Source organism: Eretmochelys imbricata, chromosome 9 (genome assembly GCF_965152235.1).
Source record: "Eretmochelys imbricata isolate rEreImb1 chromosome 9, rEreImb1.hap1, whole genome shotgun sequence".
NCBI classification, from domain to species: domain Eukaryota; kingdom Metazoa; phylum Chordata; order Testudines; family Cheloniidae; genus Eretmochelys; species Eretmochelys imbricata.
Window position 1 is genome coordinate 100,014,849 of NC_135580.1, and position 18,503 is coordinate 100,033,351.

Below are 18,503 nucleotides of genomic sequence, written 5' to 3' on the forward strand. Positions count from 1 at the left end.
ACACACAAGTCATAAGTAAGAGTAAGATTTTGTCATGGTTATTTTTAGCAAAAGCCACGGACAGGTCACGGGCAATAAACAAAAATTAAGGGAAGCCATGACCTGTTTGTGACTTTTGCTGCTGCAGCTCCATGGTTTCCCCTGCCACCATGGTGGCTGGGAACTGCAGGGTTCTTCCCCCTCCCTGCAAGGCTGTCCCCGGTGAGTTGCTGGAACCCTGAGGAGGGCCTCCCATCACTAGAACCCTGCAGGGAAACCCTGAGGAGGCTGTTGTCTGTGGCTGGAAACCTGAAGGGGGACCCTGAGGAGGCTTTTGCCTGTCACTGGAACCCTGCCGGGGCCCCGCTGGCTGCCAGCTCCTGTCCCGCAGCCCCAGGTGCTGAAGCAGAAAATGTCACAGAGGTCTTTGGAAGTCACGGATTCCATAACATAAGCATATCCTTAGTCATAAGTATAACAGAAAATACTCTATCTTCTAATAAAATATGCAGCCAAACACTCTTGGAATTCCAGTACACTCAACACAGAGGCATTTAAACACTTTGTGAGCATTCACAGCCCTTGATTCACTGGAACGCCTAGCCTGTGAAGAAAAATAGTGTTGCTCTGCACCATTCCTACCGCGCCTTCCTTTTCCCCACCTCAGGATACCATGGTTCAACAGTGCATGAGCAGGGGTGATGAAACATGACTATTCTAACCCATCTCTGAAATTGGAAAGGAAAAGCACACATAAGAAAACTGGATAGAAGTGCTAGTAATACCTCATCTGTGAGTTCTCTTCCGGAGTTAGATCTGGGTCTTTGTGGTCCAAGCAATTCATTTGGTATTGTTTGTCCATCAGCTGATTTTCCATTTTCCTGCAGTTGTGTGTGCGCATAGATATATATATATAAATATATGTATTTACTTCAAACATTCTTTTAGTATATTAGTTTCACTATAATTCCAGAAGTGCAAATTGGCAATTACATTACAGGATATTTCCAGAAAAATAAAGATAATCATTTTCCATTTGAAAAATGTACATGTAATGTTTATAAATAAAGTATTCTGAAATTAAACTCTGAATGAAGAGCTATACAGATTGCCCGCCACATACACAATACTGATATTTGCAAGTGCTGAGCACCTGCAGCTCCAACTGACTTCTGTTAAAGAAGTGTGGATGCTGAGCACCTGTGAAAGATTGGGCCCCAAGATCAAATAGCTTCCCTTGCCTTTATCCCACCCAAGGGTGACTGTGCTTATATTTAAGTGACTTTCCGATTCTCTCATTTTCTCTTGCTACATCCTGTGGTGAAAGCTCAGGATCAAACAAATCCCTGGGCAACTTCACTGGCTATAATGGAGTTAACTCTAAAGTGAATTTGGACACAATTTCAGCTGCAGCAACTTTGTCAAAAATCTACTGTATAATCAAACAAAAGGTGGACTGGGAGACAGAAAAATATTATTCAGACAAAAAAACCCTTCACTGGTGAGAGATGTACTAAAAAATATTGACAAAGTCAATGTATTTTCTATTGTAATTGGCTCTCCCCAGGACTAGTTGGGATGAAGGTAGGTGGGGTTAGAGAGAACCTGGAGAAGGAAGGGAAAGCATTTAAGTGCGCTGCTACCTGTTGTCAGCTCGAGGACACAGGCACTTGTGGGAGGCTCTATCTGCATTAAAGGACTGTCAAGAATTAAAAACATGCTGTCTCTATTATTTTAATTCTCCTTTTGCTGCATTGTATTTTACACAATATTAGCTACACATATGCAGACCTTTGATTCCTCCAAGTTTGTTATGATGTGAAAGTGCCTATTTAAATGAACCCATTCGGTATGATTTCTAAATACTTTATTAAGGTCATCCAAAGATTTTACTTCATTTGTAGGCAAGGACTATCTTTTCATTTTGTCTGTGTACACACACATGCAGCCCGGATACATGAATGCAACTCCAGATAACCACAATGCATAATAATAGAACAGTTCACTAACCTGTGCAGTAACTATTTTATCTCCACTGGTTGCGCTTGCCAGATCCAAAGAAGGCTGAGAATCTTTGGCCATGCATTCTGTCACTGTATTCAAAGCAAAGAGACCACCAGTTGTTAAATTCTCTCTAGGAACTATAAAGCAACTGCAGGTTAGAAAAAGGTGCATCTTGATAGTATTATATGCCCTAGAAATTTTTTTATTTAAAATTGCAATACCAGAATAGAGATAATTTAGTCAAAGTTACATTAATACACCACCTTTTTCAAACTGAAATAAATATCAAACAGTATTAGTAATCTGTATTGCCAATTAGATTTCTTATGCAAACAAATCCAACACCAGTAAAGGGGATCATTTAAGCCTGAAAATAAGTTTTGCTACTAACCTCTACTCCCTCTACCCAGGTGGGGAGGATAGCTCAGTGGTTTGAGCATTGGCCTGCTAAACCCAGGGTTGTGAGCTCAATCACTGAGGGGGCCATTTAGGGATCTGGGGCAAAAACTGGGAACTGGTCCTGCTTTGAGCAGGGGGTTGGACTAGATGACCTCCTGAGGTCCCTTCAAATCCTGATATTTTATGATTCAGCAAATGTTTATGTTACTGTTTTTCCCCCCTAGGGCCTGAGCAGCTCTTGTCTATTTATTAGCATGGAGATATACATTATACATGCTTCAGCTGCAATTTGCACAACTCTGGGAAGCCTGCTATATACCAAGCTGCTGAATACACCATATTCATTGTTCTGTTCCTTGTACAAGATTATGTTAGGTAACTATTTCTACTGAGGAAGACAGGCAGTGCAGGTGCAGATACCGTACTCTGGTGAAACAATAATGTAATAGCTTCTTTAAACTTAGAATCCTTCCAGATCCCTGCACTCACATCAGGACTAAGTATTATCTAGACCATGTCCGACAGGTGTTTGTCTAACCTGCTCTTAAAAATCTCCAAAGATAGATATTCCAATTTATCTATCATTGGATAGGCAATTTATTCCAGTGCTTCGCCACCTTGACAGTTAGGAAGTTTTTCCTCATGTCCAACCTAAGCTGCCATTGCTACAACGTAAGCCCGTTGCTTAACAATTTTCTCTCCCTTTTCCTTGTAGCAAGCTTTTATGTACTTGAAAACTTATGCCCCTCTTCCCCCCAATCTTCAGACTAAACAAACCTAATTTTTTCAATCTTCTCGCATGTTTTCTGGACCTTTAATCATTTTTGCTACTCTTCTCTGGACTTTCTCCAATTTGTCTACATCCTTCCTGAAATGTGGCACCCAGAACTGGACACAATATTCCAGTGGAGGCTTAATCAGCACGGAGTAGAGCGGAAGAATTACTTCTTGTGTCTTGCGTACAACACTCCTGCTAATACAGCCCAAAATGATGTTTGCATTTGTCCTTATGGAATTCATCCTATTTACTTCAGGCCATTTCTTCAGTTTGTCCAGATCATTTTGAATTTTAATCCTGTCTTCCAAAGCACTTGCAACCCCTCCCAGCTTGGTATCGTCCACAAACTTTATAAGTGTTCTCTCTATGCCATTATCTAAATCAGTGATCTCCAAGGTGGGGTGCGCTCACCCTAGGGGGTGCGCAAGACCACCCCTGCGGGCACGTGGCAGGAGAAGCACCGCCGGCATGGCGGGCAGCAGTGCTCCTGGACCTTTGATTCTTCGGCAGCTCTTTTTTTGCTTCCCTAGAGCTGGCCATGGGGGGTGCATGATTCAAAAAGTTTGGAGACCCCTGATTTAAATCACTGATGAAGATATTAAACAGAACCAGACCCAGAACTTATACCTTACAGTAGCTCCAACGAGGCTGTATTTCCCTAGTTTCTTTATGAGAAGGTCATGTGAGACATTATGAAACTTTAGTAAAGTCAAGATATTCCATATCTACTGTTTCCCGGCTATCCACAAGGCTTGTTACCCCATCAAAGAAAGCTACCGGGTTGGTTTGACAAATCCATGCTGTTACTTATCACTTCATAATCTTCTAAGTGTTTGCAAACTGATTGTTTAATTATTTGCTCCATTATCTTTCTGGGTACTGAACTTAAGCTGACTGGTCTGTAATTTCCCCTGGTTGTCCTTATTTCCCTTTTTATAGATTGGCACCATATTTGCCCTTTTCCAGTCCTCTGGAATCTTTCCCATCTTCCATGACTTTTAAAAGATAATCGTTAATGACTGAGGAGATATCTGAGCCAGCTCCTTGAGTATACAAGGATGTATTTCATCAGGCCCTGGTGGCTTGCAGACATTTAAGTAATTTTTCATTTGTTCTTTCCTTATTTTAGCCTCTGATCCTACATCATTTTCACTGGCATTCACTACATTAAACATCCAATGCTAACAACCTTTTTGGTGAAGACTGAAACAAAAAAGTCTTCTAGCACTTCTGCCATTTCCACATTTTCTGTTGTTTCCCACCTCCATTGAGTAATAGGCCTACCCTGTCCTGGGACTTCCTCTAGCTTCTAATGTATTTGTAGAATATTTTCTTGTTATGCTTTACATCTCTAGCTAATTTAATCTCGTTGTGTTATTTCCACTTTTTGCAAGACTCTGTTTTGAGTTTCAGATCATTACTTCCTAACTTTCCTACACAGTGAGATAGTTTGATCTTATTGTTCCCTTAATAATGTCTCTTTGAAAAATTTCCAACTCTCTTGAACTGTTTTCCCCCATAGTAATCTCTGAAAATAAATATTTATTATAGAATATTTTACAGGTCATTTATAATTTTAGAATTAGCAGGAACTGAAATAATCTGTAATGATCTAAAATTATACAGTTACAATATGACATCTCTAACTCCTTCTCTTCATCATACAGTGGTTAAAATTCACCCAAAAATTTATCTATGTTGACTTTTGGCATACTGAAACTACACCATTTCTTTATTTGCTGGAGCAAAGGTTAATTTTCCTCCTAGTGGAATGTTTCATCAAAGAGTTTCATTAGGGCTGTGCCCTGCTTAAAAACCAAATCCTCAGACAATACATATGGGGAAAATCATTACTGGAAAACTAAAATTTATGATTTATAATTATATGTATATACACAAATTCATGTGTACTATGCTGGGTGTTTTACCTTTCACCACAAGAATTCTATCTTGCTCAAAGTATATTTTATAGCCTATCAAACTTGCAGTTTTCTGTCCTACACTATTCTCAACATAAAAGACAGCCCTCTCCTATGCAGAAATAGTTGACAGAGTGCCAGAAGATCAAGCTTCTTTTGGTTCGGACTAAAAATTATTTTTGACAGCCATTGCATCAGAAATTTAGTACTGAAGGTTTAATGTGATCTTTGTGAACTGATTACTGTTTCTAATCAGCTGTCCTACTGTTGCTGGGCAATTCTCTGGGACAGTACATAATTAAAGTGGCATGGTGCTAGATTCCGGACTGCGTCTCATGTTTACTTCTGACACGCCAATACATATGCACATCCAACCATCATTAGTAGAAGGAGGTAGTAAGATACCTACAGTATGGGCAACAATCATAACTAAAAGTCATGAGTACAGAGTTTTAGAAAGTCCAATATGAATACTAAAGAAAGACATTACTTCTAAAGATCTAGCCATAAACATAGCCATCTAGCCAAAAACAGAACTGAATCCCACATCTAATCTGTGGCTTTATAATCACTACTTTTTAAAAAACATTTAGACTCCTGTTGCTGTGCAGAAGAGACATAAGCAGGGAAAAGATAAAGGAACAGTGAAACTGATCACAAAATGGTGCAAACACAGAAAAGAAAATAGAGAAAATATTTCCATTGCTTTCTCTTGCTCTGTTGTTTTTAGGTGTTCTGAAAAAAAGCAGGTGAAAAATTCTGACAGAAGTATGGAGTGAGACTTTCAAAAGAAAATATGTGAGTTAACAGCCCGAATCCTGTTGACTTTCAAAGGGCCTCGGCTCCTAACTCATGCAGATATCTGAAAATGCCATGTGATTGTTCAGTTGATTGCTCCTCTTTAATTCAAGGATAGCTCACCAAAAGAAAAGCAAGAGGTTCAGTAACTTCTGAAAAGCAGAAAAATGTCAACCGTCTAAAGACAGAAAATTGGTGCACTAATCTGGACACAATACCTTAGGGCAAAGCATATACTTGCCTTCTAAACCAGATAATTTTTGCACCTCAAACTCCAATTCACTCTTTTTCTTCCGTGGTGGTGGAGCGGGCCGAGCAGGTGGTGGTGGTCTAGGAGGAGGAACATTTGCTGGAGGCGGCGGACGTGCTGGAAGAGATTTCTTAGTGCTAGCAACTATATCAGGTTCTACACTAAGTTGCCTTGGGGGTTTGGCTGGAGGCATTTCTTCTGTTGTAAGATTTTTAGTAGGTAAGAAATCAGAAGTCACCTGTTCTAAAATATCTGTCTGCTTCACTTCTGTGACTTCCTCATCTTTAGATGTTTCTTTTGGTGAGTAAGATTCAGTGATTTTAAGCTCTTCAGCTGCATTTATTATTTCTGCTAGTTTATTAGTGGTTTCACCTTCTTGATGCTCAACGGTATGGTCAGAAGGCAAAAAAAACCCTCTGGATTCCACTTCTGCCTCCTTACATGTACTCTGAGTCACAGGTTCTTGAGTATCTTCTTGTAATGCTGATTCAGTAGCTAGTAGTTCAGGAATATTACTAAGGATATCTGCTCCAGGAATCCAAGTATTTATATCTGAAGTTTGATCAGTTAGTTCTTTTCCTTGAGAAGCCAAAGGATCATCTTCTAGCTGTTGTACCTTTTGGCTTTCTTCTATAATACTGTCAATAATCTAAAAAAACCCAAAACATATGTTTGCCAAGACATACAAATATAGGAAGGAAGAGTTCCTAAAGCACACTTGTCAGGCAGTCCATGCCAAGCATAGGATAAGTCTCAGTGTCTATGGAAAAGTTACCTCACTTTTATAATGAAAATAAGGACATCAATAAATATATTAAATATTAATATTAATATAATTATTACCCTCCAGCATTTTTTAAACAAAATTATGGGGGATAGAAGCTGGGTACAGAAATACACCCACTCGAGTGGTAATGGGGTCAAGTGACTTCAGAAAACGTAAACAGCATTTTCTTGCTTTTTAGTGTAGTTTATATTTTTAAAAAGATTGTAACAAAACACAGAAAAATCTAATCTGATTAATTTTTTTGGACATTTATCATCCCCCTCACTCCCCTTGTTTATTATACCGTAAAGTAGCCAAATGATTTAGTGACCACAAATCCTGAATTTTTATTTGAACATATTTAGTTTGATTTCCCCTAAATGAACAGCATTTGGGCTGTTTACAATAACTAATTCTAAAAACTTTGCATTAAGGTAATTTAAAAACTTACTGATTCCAATTTCAATATATTGCTAAAAATATTAAAAATTAATTTTAAAAATATTTTAATTCAGCTAAGAAAACTCTAAATCTAAGTTTAGACTTTATACACACTGCTAAACAGATGTTTAACCAACCTCTTTAGAGTCATCTTGTTTTACTTCCTGTATCAGGGCCTCATTTGCAACTCTGGGTATATTGCTGTCTGTTTCCTGTAAAAACAACCATCAGTAATAAGGAACGGAATAAAATTCCTCAATAAGAAAGGTAATTTAGCAAAGATACAAATTAAACGGCAAAGCAGCAAAATATCCCAAGGGGGCAAACATTCCGCTATATTTGAAGACTGGTTTTATTGCTGTCATACTGACAAGCTTAAGTAGTAATTCATAGAGTAAACTGGAGAAGGTGTCACACTGGAGTAATCACAGAAATTGACAACACACACTACGCTGAGAACTAAAAAAAGTCACTTAATTTCAGTAATTTTCTATTCTCTTGCTATTTTAGGTGTGCTTGATAAGATCTCTGCCTATCACAAGATAAACTCCTTCCATCTAAATGATCCTACACAGACATTAGAATCTTGTGCTTATGAAACCCAGTGTTTTCCCATTGAAATGTCACAAAAAGTATTCTGACTTTGTTGCTAAAATAACCAAATGGAAGATAATGTTGAGTTATGAGAAATAAATGCAAGCATATTTAATAATCTGCAACAAATGAAAATTAGGAAAAATTAAACATTTATAAGAGAAAGAAGGTAGGTAAGGTAATATCTTTTACTGGACCAACTTCTGTTGGTGGAAGGTAGAAGCTTTTGAACCACACACAGTTCTTCAGGTCTAGGGAAAAAAATCAGAGTGGGACAGACAGTAAGCATAAGGGGTAACATGTTGCAGGTCACTTGAGATTCGTGAGCAATAAGGATTAGATTGTTATGCAAAAGGGGTTTGAAGTGGACCAGTAAGGGTTAGCATGCAGTGTGTTGCAAATTGTTGGAATGAGCCATGAAAACAGTGTCCCTGTTAAGTCCATGTCTTTTTGTGTCTAGCAGCATTATGAATTTAAGTTCCCAGGCTTGCTTTTGAAGGTGTTGTGTATGTGTCAGGATGAGGAACGAGAGGTCAGAAATGAAGCGATCACTTTGTGAACTGTTCGCTGATGGATGAGATGGCATTTTTGTCTTATTTTTCTGGGAGTTCATTTAGAGGGCAGAGATGGTCTCGTTTCACCCACATAGTTGTTACTGGGGCATCTGATGCACGAGATGAGGTACACTACATGTTGTAACAGGCACGTATAGGATCCATAAATCGTGAAAGATGCGTTGTGAGTGGTATTCATTATCATAGGAGTGGAGACATGTCTGGAGGTTTTGTAGCCACTGTACTGGCAAGTTCTGGTGCCATTTTGATTTGGTGTGTCCTGGTCCATGGGGAGCTTACTAATGTTTGGGAGTTGTCTGAAAGCCGGAGAAGGGGGTTCAGGAAAGATTTCTTTCAGGATATGGTCCCCATAAAATATGGTTTTGTAATTGTTTGATGATGATTCTCCATAAGGGCTCCAGTGTGGGGTGGTAAGTGACAACTAGGGGTGAGCTGTCAGTGGCTTTTCCCCCCCCATGTACTGAAGTCGGTTCTCCCAGGGTATTTGGGTGACCCTTTCTATTATGCGATCTACTTCTCTGGTAGAGTGTCCTTGCTTGGTAAAGGTAGTTTTAAGTATGTTTAGGTGCGTGTATCCCTGACTCTCTCTTCAGAGCAAATTCAGTGGTAGCTGAGTGCCTGGCTGTAGATAACAGATCTTTTGGTGTGTCTGAAGCGGTTGCTGGATCTGCGAAGGTAAGTTTGGTGATACATGGGTTTTTGTATATAGTCATTTGTAGATTCGTTTCAGTAAGAGACACTACCTTACCTCCTTGTGTTTCCACATATACTGGGATCAACACAGCTATATTTATAATAGTTTACATAAAGTTTGTCTTGATTATGCAAAACTAGCTCAATACAAGTGATCTGTACGTACTTGCAGAATTTTCACATTTTTAAAACCTAGTACTACCATCACTCACAATAGCAAGTGTAATGTGATTAGCAGTTGCCAGGTTAAATCACATCTGGCAATCACAAATAAGTCTTTGAGCTCTTGAAAATTCACAACCTCGTATTCTTTCCTAATTATGACTGCTTAACACCTGGCATAGCAATACTAGTTAATACAGCTAAATACAAAGGTATGTTCACTCAGATGCTTTTGGAATCTAATGAAACTGCAGTACAGTACATTACACTCATTTCATTACGAAGTTTAATGAACACAAACAAGAAAATACTTAAGCAATTGTTTACTGCTCCACAGACAGACAAAACTGCTCCACCCTAAAATGAAAGTCATTAAATCATTGGGGGGGGGGGGGGATAGCTCAGTGGTTTGAGCATTGGCCTGCTAAACCCAGGGTTGTGAGTTTAATCCTTGAGGGGGCCATTTAGGGATCTGGGGCAAAAATTGGGGACTGGTCCTGCTTCAAGCAGGGGGTTGGACTAGAAGACCTTCTGAGGTCCCTTCCAAACCTAACCTTCTAAAAAAAAAAAAAAGTGTGATTCTTATGGGATATTTACTTGTTACAAAAATAAGAAATGTTGTGGTTAGAAAATACTTTCACATGTAGGGCAGTTTGCATCTTGCACCATTCATCTGAATAGCATTTCCACTAGTTATATTTTAACTTTATGAGCAAATTTTAAACATACAATGCAACCCTTAGAGCACCTTGTTTCACCCCCAGTCATACTTAGCCAAGAAAAGTACAATGTAGCATAAATTTTAGCAAGTTTACATAGCAGCAGCTCCATGAAAACAGTGTAATTGACACAACAAAGTTATATATTAAGTGTATTAAATACACTAAAACCTAAAGCAAACATTTGGAACCCAATTCTAAAATATTAGCCACTTATTTAGGTCAAGTAACTAACCTTAATTTTGAACATTTTAGAGATTGGGTAAAGACCTACAACTGAAAGTTAAAAGTGTGGACTTTTCATACAATGACAAAAAAATGACCAAAAGAAAAAGTATTTCTTTAATTTAAATATGCTATTCGAGTTAATTATAGACATTACATTTTGAACAGCTTTTCTAAATAGTTACTGGCTGCTCTGATATGGCATTCTGTGCAGTATTTTCAGGAGACCACCACCATTTGTTCAAGCTTAATCCAGGGAGCAAAAATGAGCATTTTTCAGGAATAGAAAAAAGATAGTGACATCAATTTTCCAGTATAATCAGTGGAAGTGTTCCTTACACATCTGCTATTGCAATTTATTTATTAGGAATTCACTCTCTCCTCTTCAACGCCACTAAGTGGACAAAAAAAGCTAGTTTTCATTTGAGCTGACAGAATATTGATCATATGCTGATCCGTAAGCTTTTAGATACTCTGCAACTCACATACTATATGGCTTACAATGGTGTGGAAAAAAAGAAAGGGTGGCACTTAAAGCCCAAACCCACAGGCAAAGGCCAGTATTAGCTATTCTTACACAGAAGAGACAAATCCTGGTGCACGACTGGCTGAGAAGAGTCATCTGACATTAATTTAATGATTAACCTGCAAAGAGGTAAAACCAAGGCAGGAGCAATGTAAAATGAACACACTTGATTCTCTGAACTCGGATGCAGTGAACGCTATTCTACGCCTCTGGTCTGAAGACAGAGCAAATGAGGAAGCAGTGATTTTCATGTGAATTGAACAGCGCTCCCTCCCATCCCCATCCAGGCCTCTTATTTCATTAAGCCTTCAAACTGTCAGAAGTTTTCATCTGAAATTCATAGCCAAAGTGAAAAGATTTCTGACATTTCATATATATTAACACGTACATGCACTTTGCATTTTACAGCACCTCAGTATTTATGGTTTCTTGACAGAGGCTGAAGCCCTTTATTTTGCAGACTACTGTATCTTGATAGAGATTTGAAATGACAACCATTCTGGTATGAATTTGCAAGCAGATTTGGTCTGTTTTTTCTAGATTTTAGTAACCTAGTACAGTAAAAGATGTGCTATCCAGCACTTTACCAACTGGAAAGTTCGAGAAACGGGCATTTCTGATACCTCCCAACACGAATCTTTCATCTAGTAACCAGGACCAATGCCGAAGCTATTCGGAACCCGAGTATTTCCGAGAGCAGTCGGACTTAGTTAGCCAAGAAGAGCTGAATGCTGTTCTGTTTGCATCCGCCATTGTGATTGGTTGGTTTATTACTTGGTGTATTGTCCTGTGTCTATCGTAAAATATCACCACCATTATAGCATCCAAAATACCAGTGAAAAGCAAAGGAGAGAAGCCTAAGAGAGTTGTGTTGACATTAAAAAAGAAAATAGATATTTGTCCACATCTTGTAAAGGGCAAGAATAGGAATGTTTATTCATTTTATTGTATTCCAATTCTTTGAAAATTGGTAATCCATTGGTAAGTATAACTCTTAGTTAACTGGCTGGCACCCCCCATTCCCACAACATGCCGGATAACAAAGCTTTTACTGCAATATCAAGTTTGTCAAAAAATTGTAATATCAGACCAAATTTTAACCGCTGAATGGGAGCCAGTTTGGTCTACAATTAAACCCCTTAACTAATCTCAGTTAAAAATCAGAAGTCAACATGTTTATGGCCTGAGAAGGAACAGGGAGAATTGTCTATAATACACGCCAACAATTAGAATTGAAAAGTTAGAAAATAAGGGCAAGTTCTTGAAAAGTAGGAGCCTGATTTCAAGCACCCAAATCAGCTTGGTTACACATCAGGTTACTGAGCTCTCAGCAGTTACCAGTGACTTCAGCGGAGCTCAGCTGTCTTTTGAAACCCTAACTTTAGGCGCACACATTTCTTTTTTTTTTTTTTTTTTTTAAGTGTTGGCCCAGAAATGTGCATTAATATACAATAAAGAAGCACCTGCCATTATTCTATCAAAGAATTAATTAATGAGCAATATTACTCAACAGGAGGATATATAGGCATTTTCCCCATAATAGAAATACTTGTATATTTTAATGTACTTTTTCTAATTACTCTTAGTGACAAGACATCATATAATAAACTCCTACAACATTTTAATTTAGGCTATTCAAAAGCATACTGACAAGGTGACAAGAAGCAAATACATTTTGACACAAATACATCCCACTGTAGTCCATGCCTCAACAAGCTTGCTAGATTAATTTCCACTTTTGTTGACATTAACACAGTAGACTTTGGACTTGAGAAAGATCCCAAACTCCTTCAACTGTACGGCTGGTCACAAGTTTAATGAACTGATAATGGTACCAAGTGGTGAAACTGATAGTCTGCTTTTATACAAGGCTGACTTTTGAAGGTGAAGTGATTTAGGAAGACGCTCCTTAATGAAAAATGAAAATTAGTAACATGGTGAGGACCCCATACGCAACTAACAGTAGTGCCCAGCCACTGCATATACTTAAAAATTTAGATTATAGCCAAATATTCTCACTCAAAGTTTAGCCAGTGATACATGGAATCCAACTCAATCCACATCCACGTACTACTTTCTGTCAGAATTAAATGGAACTACATTTACTGAAAAGTTTAGACATTTAACACCATATTGTCAAGGAGACATTGAAATTAAAGCAGGATACCAGGTGAGACACCTATAAATGTAACGACAGAATTAAGTCAATGACTTTTCTAAATCTCTCCTCCTAAATCACATTACAGTGGAATGAATAAAGATATGCTGTTATCTGTGGGACAGTGTTATGACTTACTTTCTACCACTGTTGATGAATCAAAATATTTCTATTTTCACTACGGATTACCCAGCACTTCTGGGACAGAAAACGCCAGTCCTGCTTTACTCCACATAAAAGATTATTGCATAGCATCGCCTTTGGTCCTTCTCCCAACCTGTATAATGAATTGTATCCGTATATATACCAATTCCTGACCTACTTAATAAATGCCAGAGGTTCAGCTGCACTGTCATTGTGCAGAGAAACAGCATACTAATTACCTGCGTGGGAAGTGGTGATGCTGCCTCGATAAGCTAAATTTAGAGTTTTGCTTTCACGTAACCTGAAGTGGTAGCTTTTGAAGCATAAAACACTTTACTGCCTTCTGTCACCAAAATACAAATAGAAATTTTAGTCAATGATTTGAAATAAGTCAATATAATCAAGGTGACCAAAACTCTGACATACTCCTGTATCTGAATATAAAACAAAAAAAGATGGGTCCAGTTCCTCTATATACTGTTTGAGTAATTAAAAACTCTGCCAATTTAAGGATACCATTTATTAGCTCTTTAGTCAAAGCATGCGGGTCCATTTTTCTTTTCTTTTTTTTTTATTTTTTAAGCCAAAGGAAACAAGAAAAGTTTAAACTTAAAAAAAGTGGAAGCATAAAAAGTCAACAAACCCACAACAAGGAAAGTATGATCTGGGAAAAAGCTTCATCCTTAGTTTGCCATTTTCTGCCTACGCATGCAGCTATATAATATGAACCAATATTATGGACTTACAGTCAGGCATGTTACATAAGCATTTGTCAGATTACAAACATTTAAGATTATATAAAGAGAGACACACCTTCAATACATGGGACCCAACTTTTGTCGGTGACCTGCTAGAAAAAAAAGGAAAAAAGATTTAGATGAAAGTATGCAAAAAAATCCCAAAGCTCCAAAAATGAATCCTTCCCTTGATTACTTAGTAGAAGTTTCACTATACAAAAATCACAATGACAAAGGTCTTCTCTAAACTGGTGGTTTACTCTGAATTTTCAGTTTAAAAATATTGTGTCTGCCTCTTCTACACGAAGACCAAGTGATTATACCACAGGTTCCTCAGCACTCACAGTGAAGACTTTTCAGAGAAGCTGAAGGGAGTTAAATGCTCAATTGTCACTTGAAATTTGACAGGAGCTGGGAAAATAACTCCCTAAATCTCCTTTGAAATGCCCAGCCAAAAGCAATTTCTAAGAACCAAAATAATAGGATTCTCCTGCCCTCCATCCCTTCTATAAAACTGATGCTATCCCATCTCTGTGGCCATTGATCATTTCTAATCAGAGGGATTTTAATAGAGTTATTGCTCATGGAAGATGACAGAGAAGCATCACTGAAAACTGAAGCCCTCATTAAAAGGAAAAGTAGTGCAAACTCCAAGAGACAGCAGTCAAGTGCCTCAGCCCAGACAGAGTGTGTCATCTCTGACAAGTCCATTCATTCTTCAGCCTCTCCATAAAGGCAGCAACCAAGAGTTCCAACTAGCATGGACTGCGATAAGAACACCTTCCCACCAGCCAGCCACAGGACTGAGACAAGCAGCTTGGACAATTGGCCTCTAGAAGTTTACATTCAGAGCCAGAGAGCTACATTAGCTTCCAATCTGAAGCGCAACTTCCAATAAACCTAATTAGAGAAAGGGATTGGGCACCAGAGAGCTACTCATCTTCAGGCCACTGGTTGAAAAATACTTCAGGTTGACAGCAATGGAAAGTTCACTGGTTTATTTTACTTCTGCAATGTACCCAAATTCCTGAACCTGTTCTTGATTTTTGGTGTTCCAGAAGATACTCTTATATTGAATAGTGCTGAGTCAGTGTTTTGACTTCAGGGCCCTTAAAGTTACATACACCATAACCTCTGCCTATTATGGGCTGTTTGCCCATAGTTTGCTTCCTCCAATGAGAGCATCAAAGTTTGAAGCTACGGTAAAAAGACTGCTCAAGAATTTTAACTGGCTGCAGAGATCAGTGACCACACCTTTGATGAACCACATACATAATCAAATCCTTGCTTGCTAATTGATTAGGCCTAGTTATGTCAGTTAGAAGTGTGAAAAAAATAATTACATCCCTAAACCAATCTAGCTGTGCCAGCAAAAGTCCCATTGTAAACATAGTTATGCCTGCAAAAGAGTTATTTTGCTGATAATAGCTTATTTAATTCAAGAAACTGGCATAACACCTGCAGAAGAACTCTTGGCAGTAAAAGCTGCAACTCCATTAAGAGGGTTTGCTGGTACAGCCATATCAGCAAACCCTTTCTAGTATAGACAAGACCTAAGAGAATAGTTTTTTCCAGACCCTTTTCTTCATCTTTTTTCCAGAATGACAGTTTCAAGGGACACTATCAACTTGAAAAACAAGTAATTACCATCTTTTTTTTGGTTCATTTGTTTTTAAAAAGACTACCATTGTTACACCAGAGACAACTAAAAAAATAAACTGAAAGGTCAGAGAAAAATATTTACTCGGCTTACTTCAGTCAAGTTTTTCTTTTTAGTTAAGAAGGCCCTTCAAAGAATGGACTGGGATTTCTGTGGTGTTTTTTATTATTATTAAAGTAAGGTACAGTACACAAAACTACTTTCAGCTCTTTTTAAAAATTGGCTAGATTTCAAGTTGACAGCATCTCTTTAATAGGAAAAAACAATATGCTTTTGAAATTCATCTGTGCATTGGAGAGAGATTTCCAGAGATATACAGAATATTTGTAGTAATATAGATAGTAACTTATTTCAGTGATTACGATGTACAATTACTAGAAGTAAATGTTGACCAAGGTGTTCAGGTCAATAAATCAATACTTCACTCAAATATCAGTATGTGCCTTTTACTGCTATTCTTAACATATTGCTTGGGAAGATGCTCACTCACTCACTTCCCTCTCCTTCCTCACTCCCTCTTCCCAGCAGCTATCCTTAACCACTTTGTATTTCCAACTAGCATGACTTTGTACTATAACCCCTTGATTTTAAGTTGAAAAGGAGAAAGGAGCATTGACATACGCAGTACCATGTCACTACAGCCATAAATCTTAGAAGTACTTTGTTCCTTAGTATTATTATTAAACATGTTTATTGTGGTGGTGCACAAGGACCAACCAAGAATGGGGGGCCGCTATGCTAAACACTGTGCAAACACAACAGTAGACAGTCCCTCCCCTGAAGAACTTACAATCTAAATGACCATAGTGGCCAAAGATATTTCGGACATCCTACCTGTTACAAAGTAATACTAAACAAAGTTATATACGTATGTAACTATCAGTGCTAACAGTGATTATTTCTAAGCAAGGAAACACACCAGGGAAACACCCCCTCACATTCCTTCACTAGTTATATGAAGTAAGTAGTACAGTAAACCAATTTAATTCTTCTTCCCGCCTTCCGTGGGTAGATTTTTTTAGATTCAAAATAATTAATTGCAGTTTCTCAGGAAAACACACACAAGTTCCACTTAATTATTTTCCACTTCTGATGTATTACTGAAGTGTACAGAATGCTTACAAAGACAATACAATAAGAATGTCAAAGGTATCACAAGGTATAACACAACAAGTATTTGATAAGGCTACTGAATAAAAGTCACATTAAAGGTAAAAGTTTTTTGTTGCTGTGGCATCTATTCAACATAATAAGGCATTCAGATGATCTGCCATAATTGTTCTTGGTTGTGGTGGCATAATTTTCAGAGCAATCTGTGGTGCACTAAGAATAAAAAAACCTGTTCATTAGGCTTGTGTGTACTTCGTTTCAATTATTCATTAATGTCAGTGCTTGTCCCTCCAGGGCATGAGTGGGTCACCTTTTTAAGCCTTTATAACTCAGCGTAACAAGTACATCACACAAAAAAATTTTTAGTAGGCACCTTTACCAATAAGAGGTTTTGTTAATATTGTTCTGTAATGGGTTCCTTCTCTTTCCCAGCCCCCTAAAATTAACACTCAGTTCTATTTCATCAGACACTGATTTTACAATTCTGTATATGAACAGCAGCAATTTCATAAATACATGTATGGAAGACATGAAATTTATTTGGTACAAATATTAATCCATTATAGAAGTTTGAGCCATCATGAAAAATTCAATTAGGAAGTCTCTTTATGCTATATTAACAATGAAATGTCATGTACTAAACAAAAGCGTAAGGCAAATGAATACTGTTGTTATGAATGTGCTGTTGAATATAATCTGATATTCCTCCAGGAAATTTATCAGCTCTATGATCCCATTATCTGATATTTAGCAGTTAGAGGCTCAGCCCTGCATAACAGATTTCAGAAAAATCTTTTCCAACAAAACTGATTTTCAGTTAAATGCAGATGAAATGTTTAGAGAGTAGCTTAAGTTATTATATCACTGCCATCGTCACTACACCCGAACGAAAAGGGTTTAATAGGCAAAGCAGGAGTCAAAAAATGAGCCAGTGGGACAGCCACAAACATAACCAGTTTATTAGAATATCTAAAACTGAAAATACCAGCAGCCTCCTGCAGAACTTGCTCTTGCATCCATTCAACCTACCTATTCATTCTAAAACTGACCAGGCTATAAAAGGCCTCCTCCTCCCTGTTTCCCCTTATTGGGCAGCTCCAAGCTAGTAGACTGTCAAGCTAAGAGTGGAGACTTCATGAAGATTAATGTCTTCACCACTGAACAGCTTCTTGACAAATTTAGTGCAAGGGAAAACAGGAGATATTTAGCCCTGCATTGTCAATGATACATCACCTTCTTTGAGAAGATTACTGCATTTCCTTTGTCTAAGAAATCAAGTTGATCTAATCTACTTGGATTTCAGTAAGGCATTTGGTACAACTGCACATGGGAAATTATTAGTTATATTGGAGAAGATGGGGATTAATGAGAATTGAAAGGTGGATAAGGAACTGGTTAAAGTGGGTCATACTGAAAGGTGAACTGTCAGGCTGGAGGGAGGTTACTAGTGCAGTTCTTCAGGGACTGGTCTTGGGACCAATATTATTTAACATTTTTATTACTGACCTTGGCACAAGAAGTGGGAGTGCGCTAATAAAATTTGCAAATTACACAAAGTTGAGAGGTATTGCTAATACAGAGGAGGACTGGAACATCATACAAAAAGATCTGGATGATCTTGTAAATTGGAGTAATAGAAATGGGATGAAATTTAATAGTGCAAAGTCATGCATTTAGGGACTAACCAGAAGATTTTTTCCTATTAGCTTGGGGGCATATCAGTTGGAAGTGACAGGAGGAGAAAGACGTGGGTGTTTTGGTTCATCACAGGATGACTATGAGCTGCCAAGGTGATGTAGCTGTGAAAAAGGCTAATGCAGTCTTGGGATGCATCAGGGGAAGTATTTCCAGTAGAGACAGGGAAGT

General features: G+C 38.0%; 1 protein-coding gene across 3 annotated transcripts in view; it reads right to left on the reverse strand.

Annotated features, from left to right (window-relative positions):
* The window catches only part of WDR44 (WD repeat domain 44), a 61,440-nt gene that overhangs the window by 30,896 nt on the left and 12,041 nt on the right, over nt 1-18,503 (reverse strand). For 2 of the 3 annotated variants that reach the window (XM_077826019.1, XM_077826021.1), the window contains exons 2-6: nt 13,944-13,980; nt 7,472-7,546; nt 6,119-6,776; nt 1,990-2,072; nt 765-860 (exon numbers count right to left, since the gene is read on the reverse strand). In XM_077826019.1, coding sequence (XP_077682145.1) covers nt 765-860; nt 1,990-2,072; nt 6,119-6,776; nt 7,472-7,546; nt 13,944-13,980 — 949 coding nt within the window. The remainder of the gene's footprint in view (nt 1-764; nt 861-1,989; nt 2,073-6,118; nt 6,777-7,471; nt 7,547-13,943; nt 13,981-18,503) is intronic. The other variant, XM_077826020.1, reaches the window with a different exon arrangement.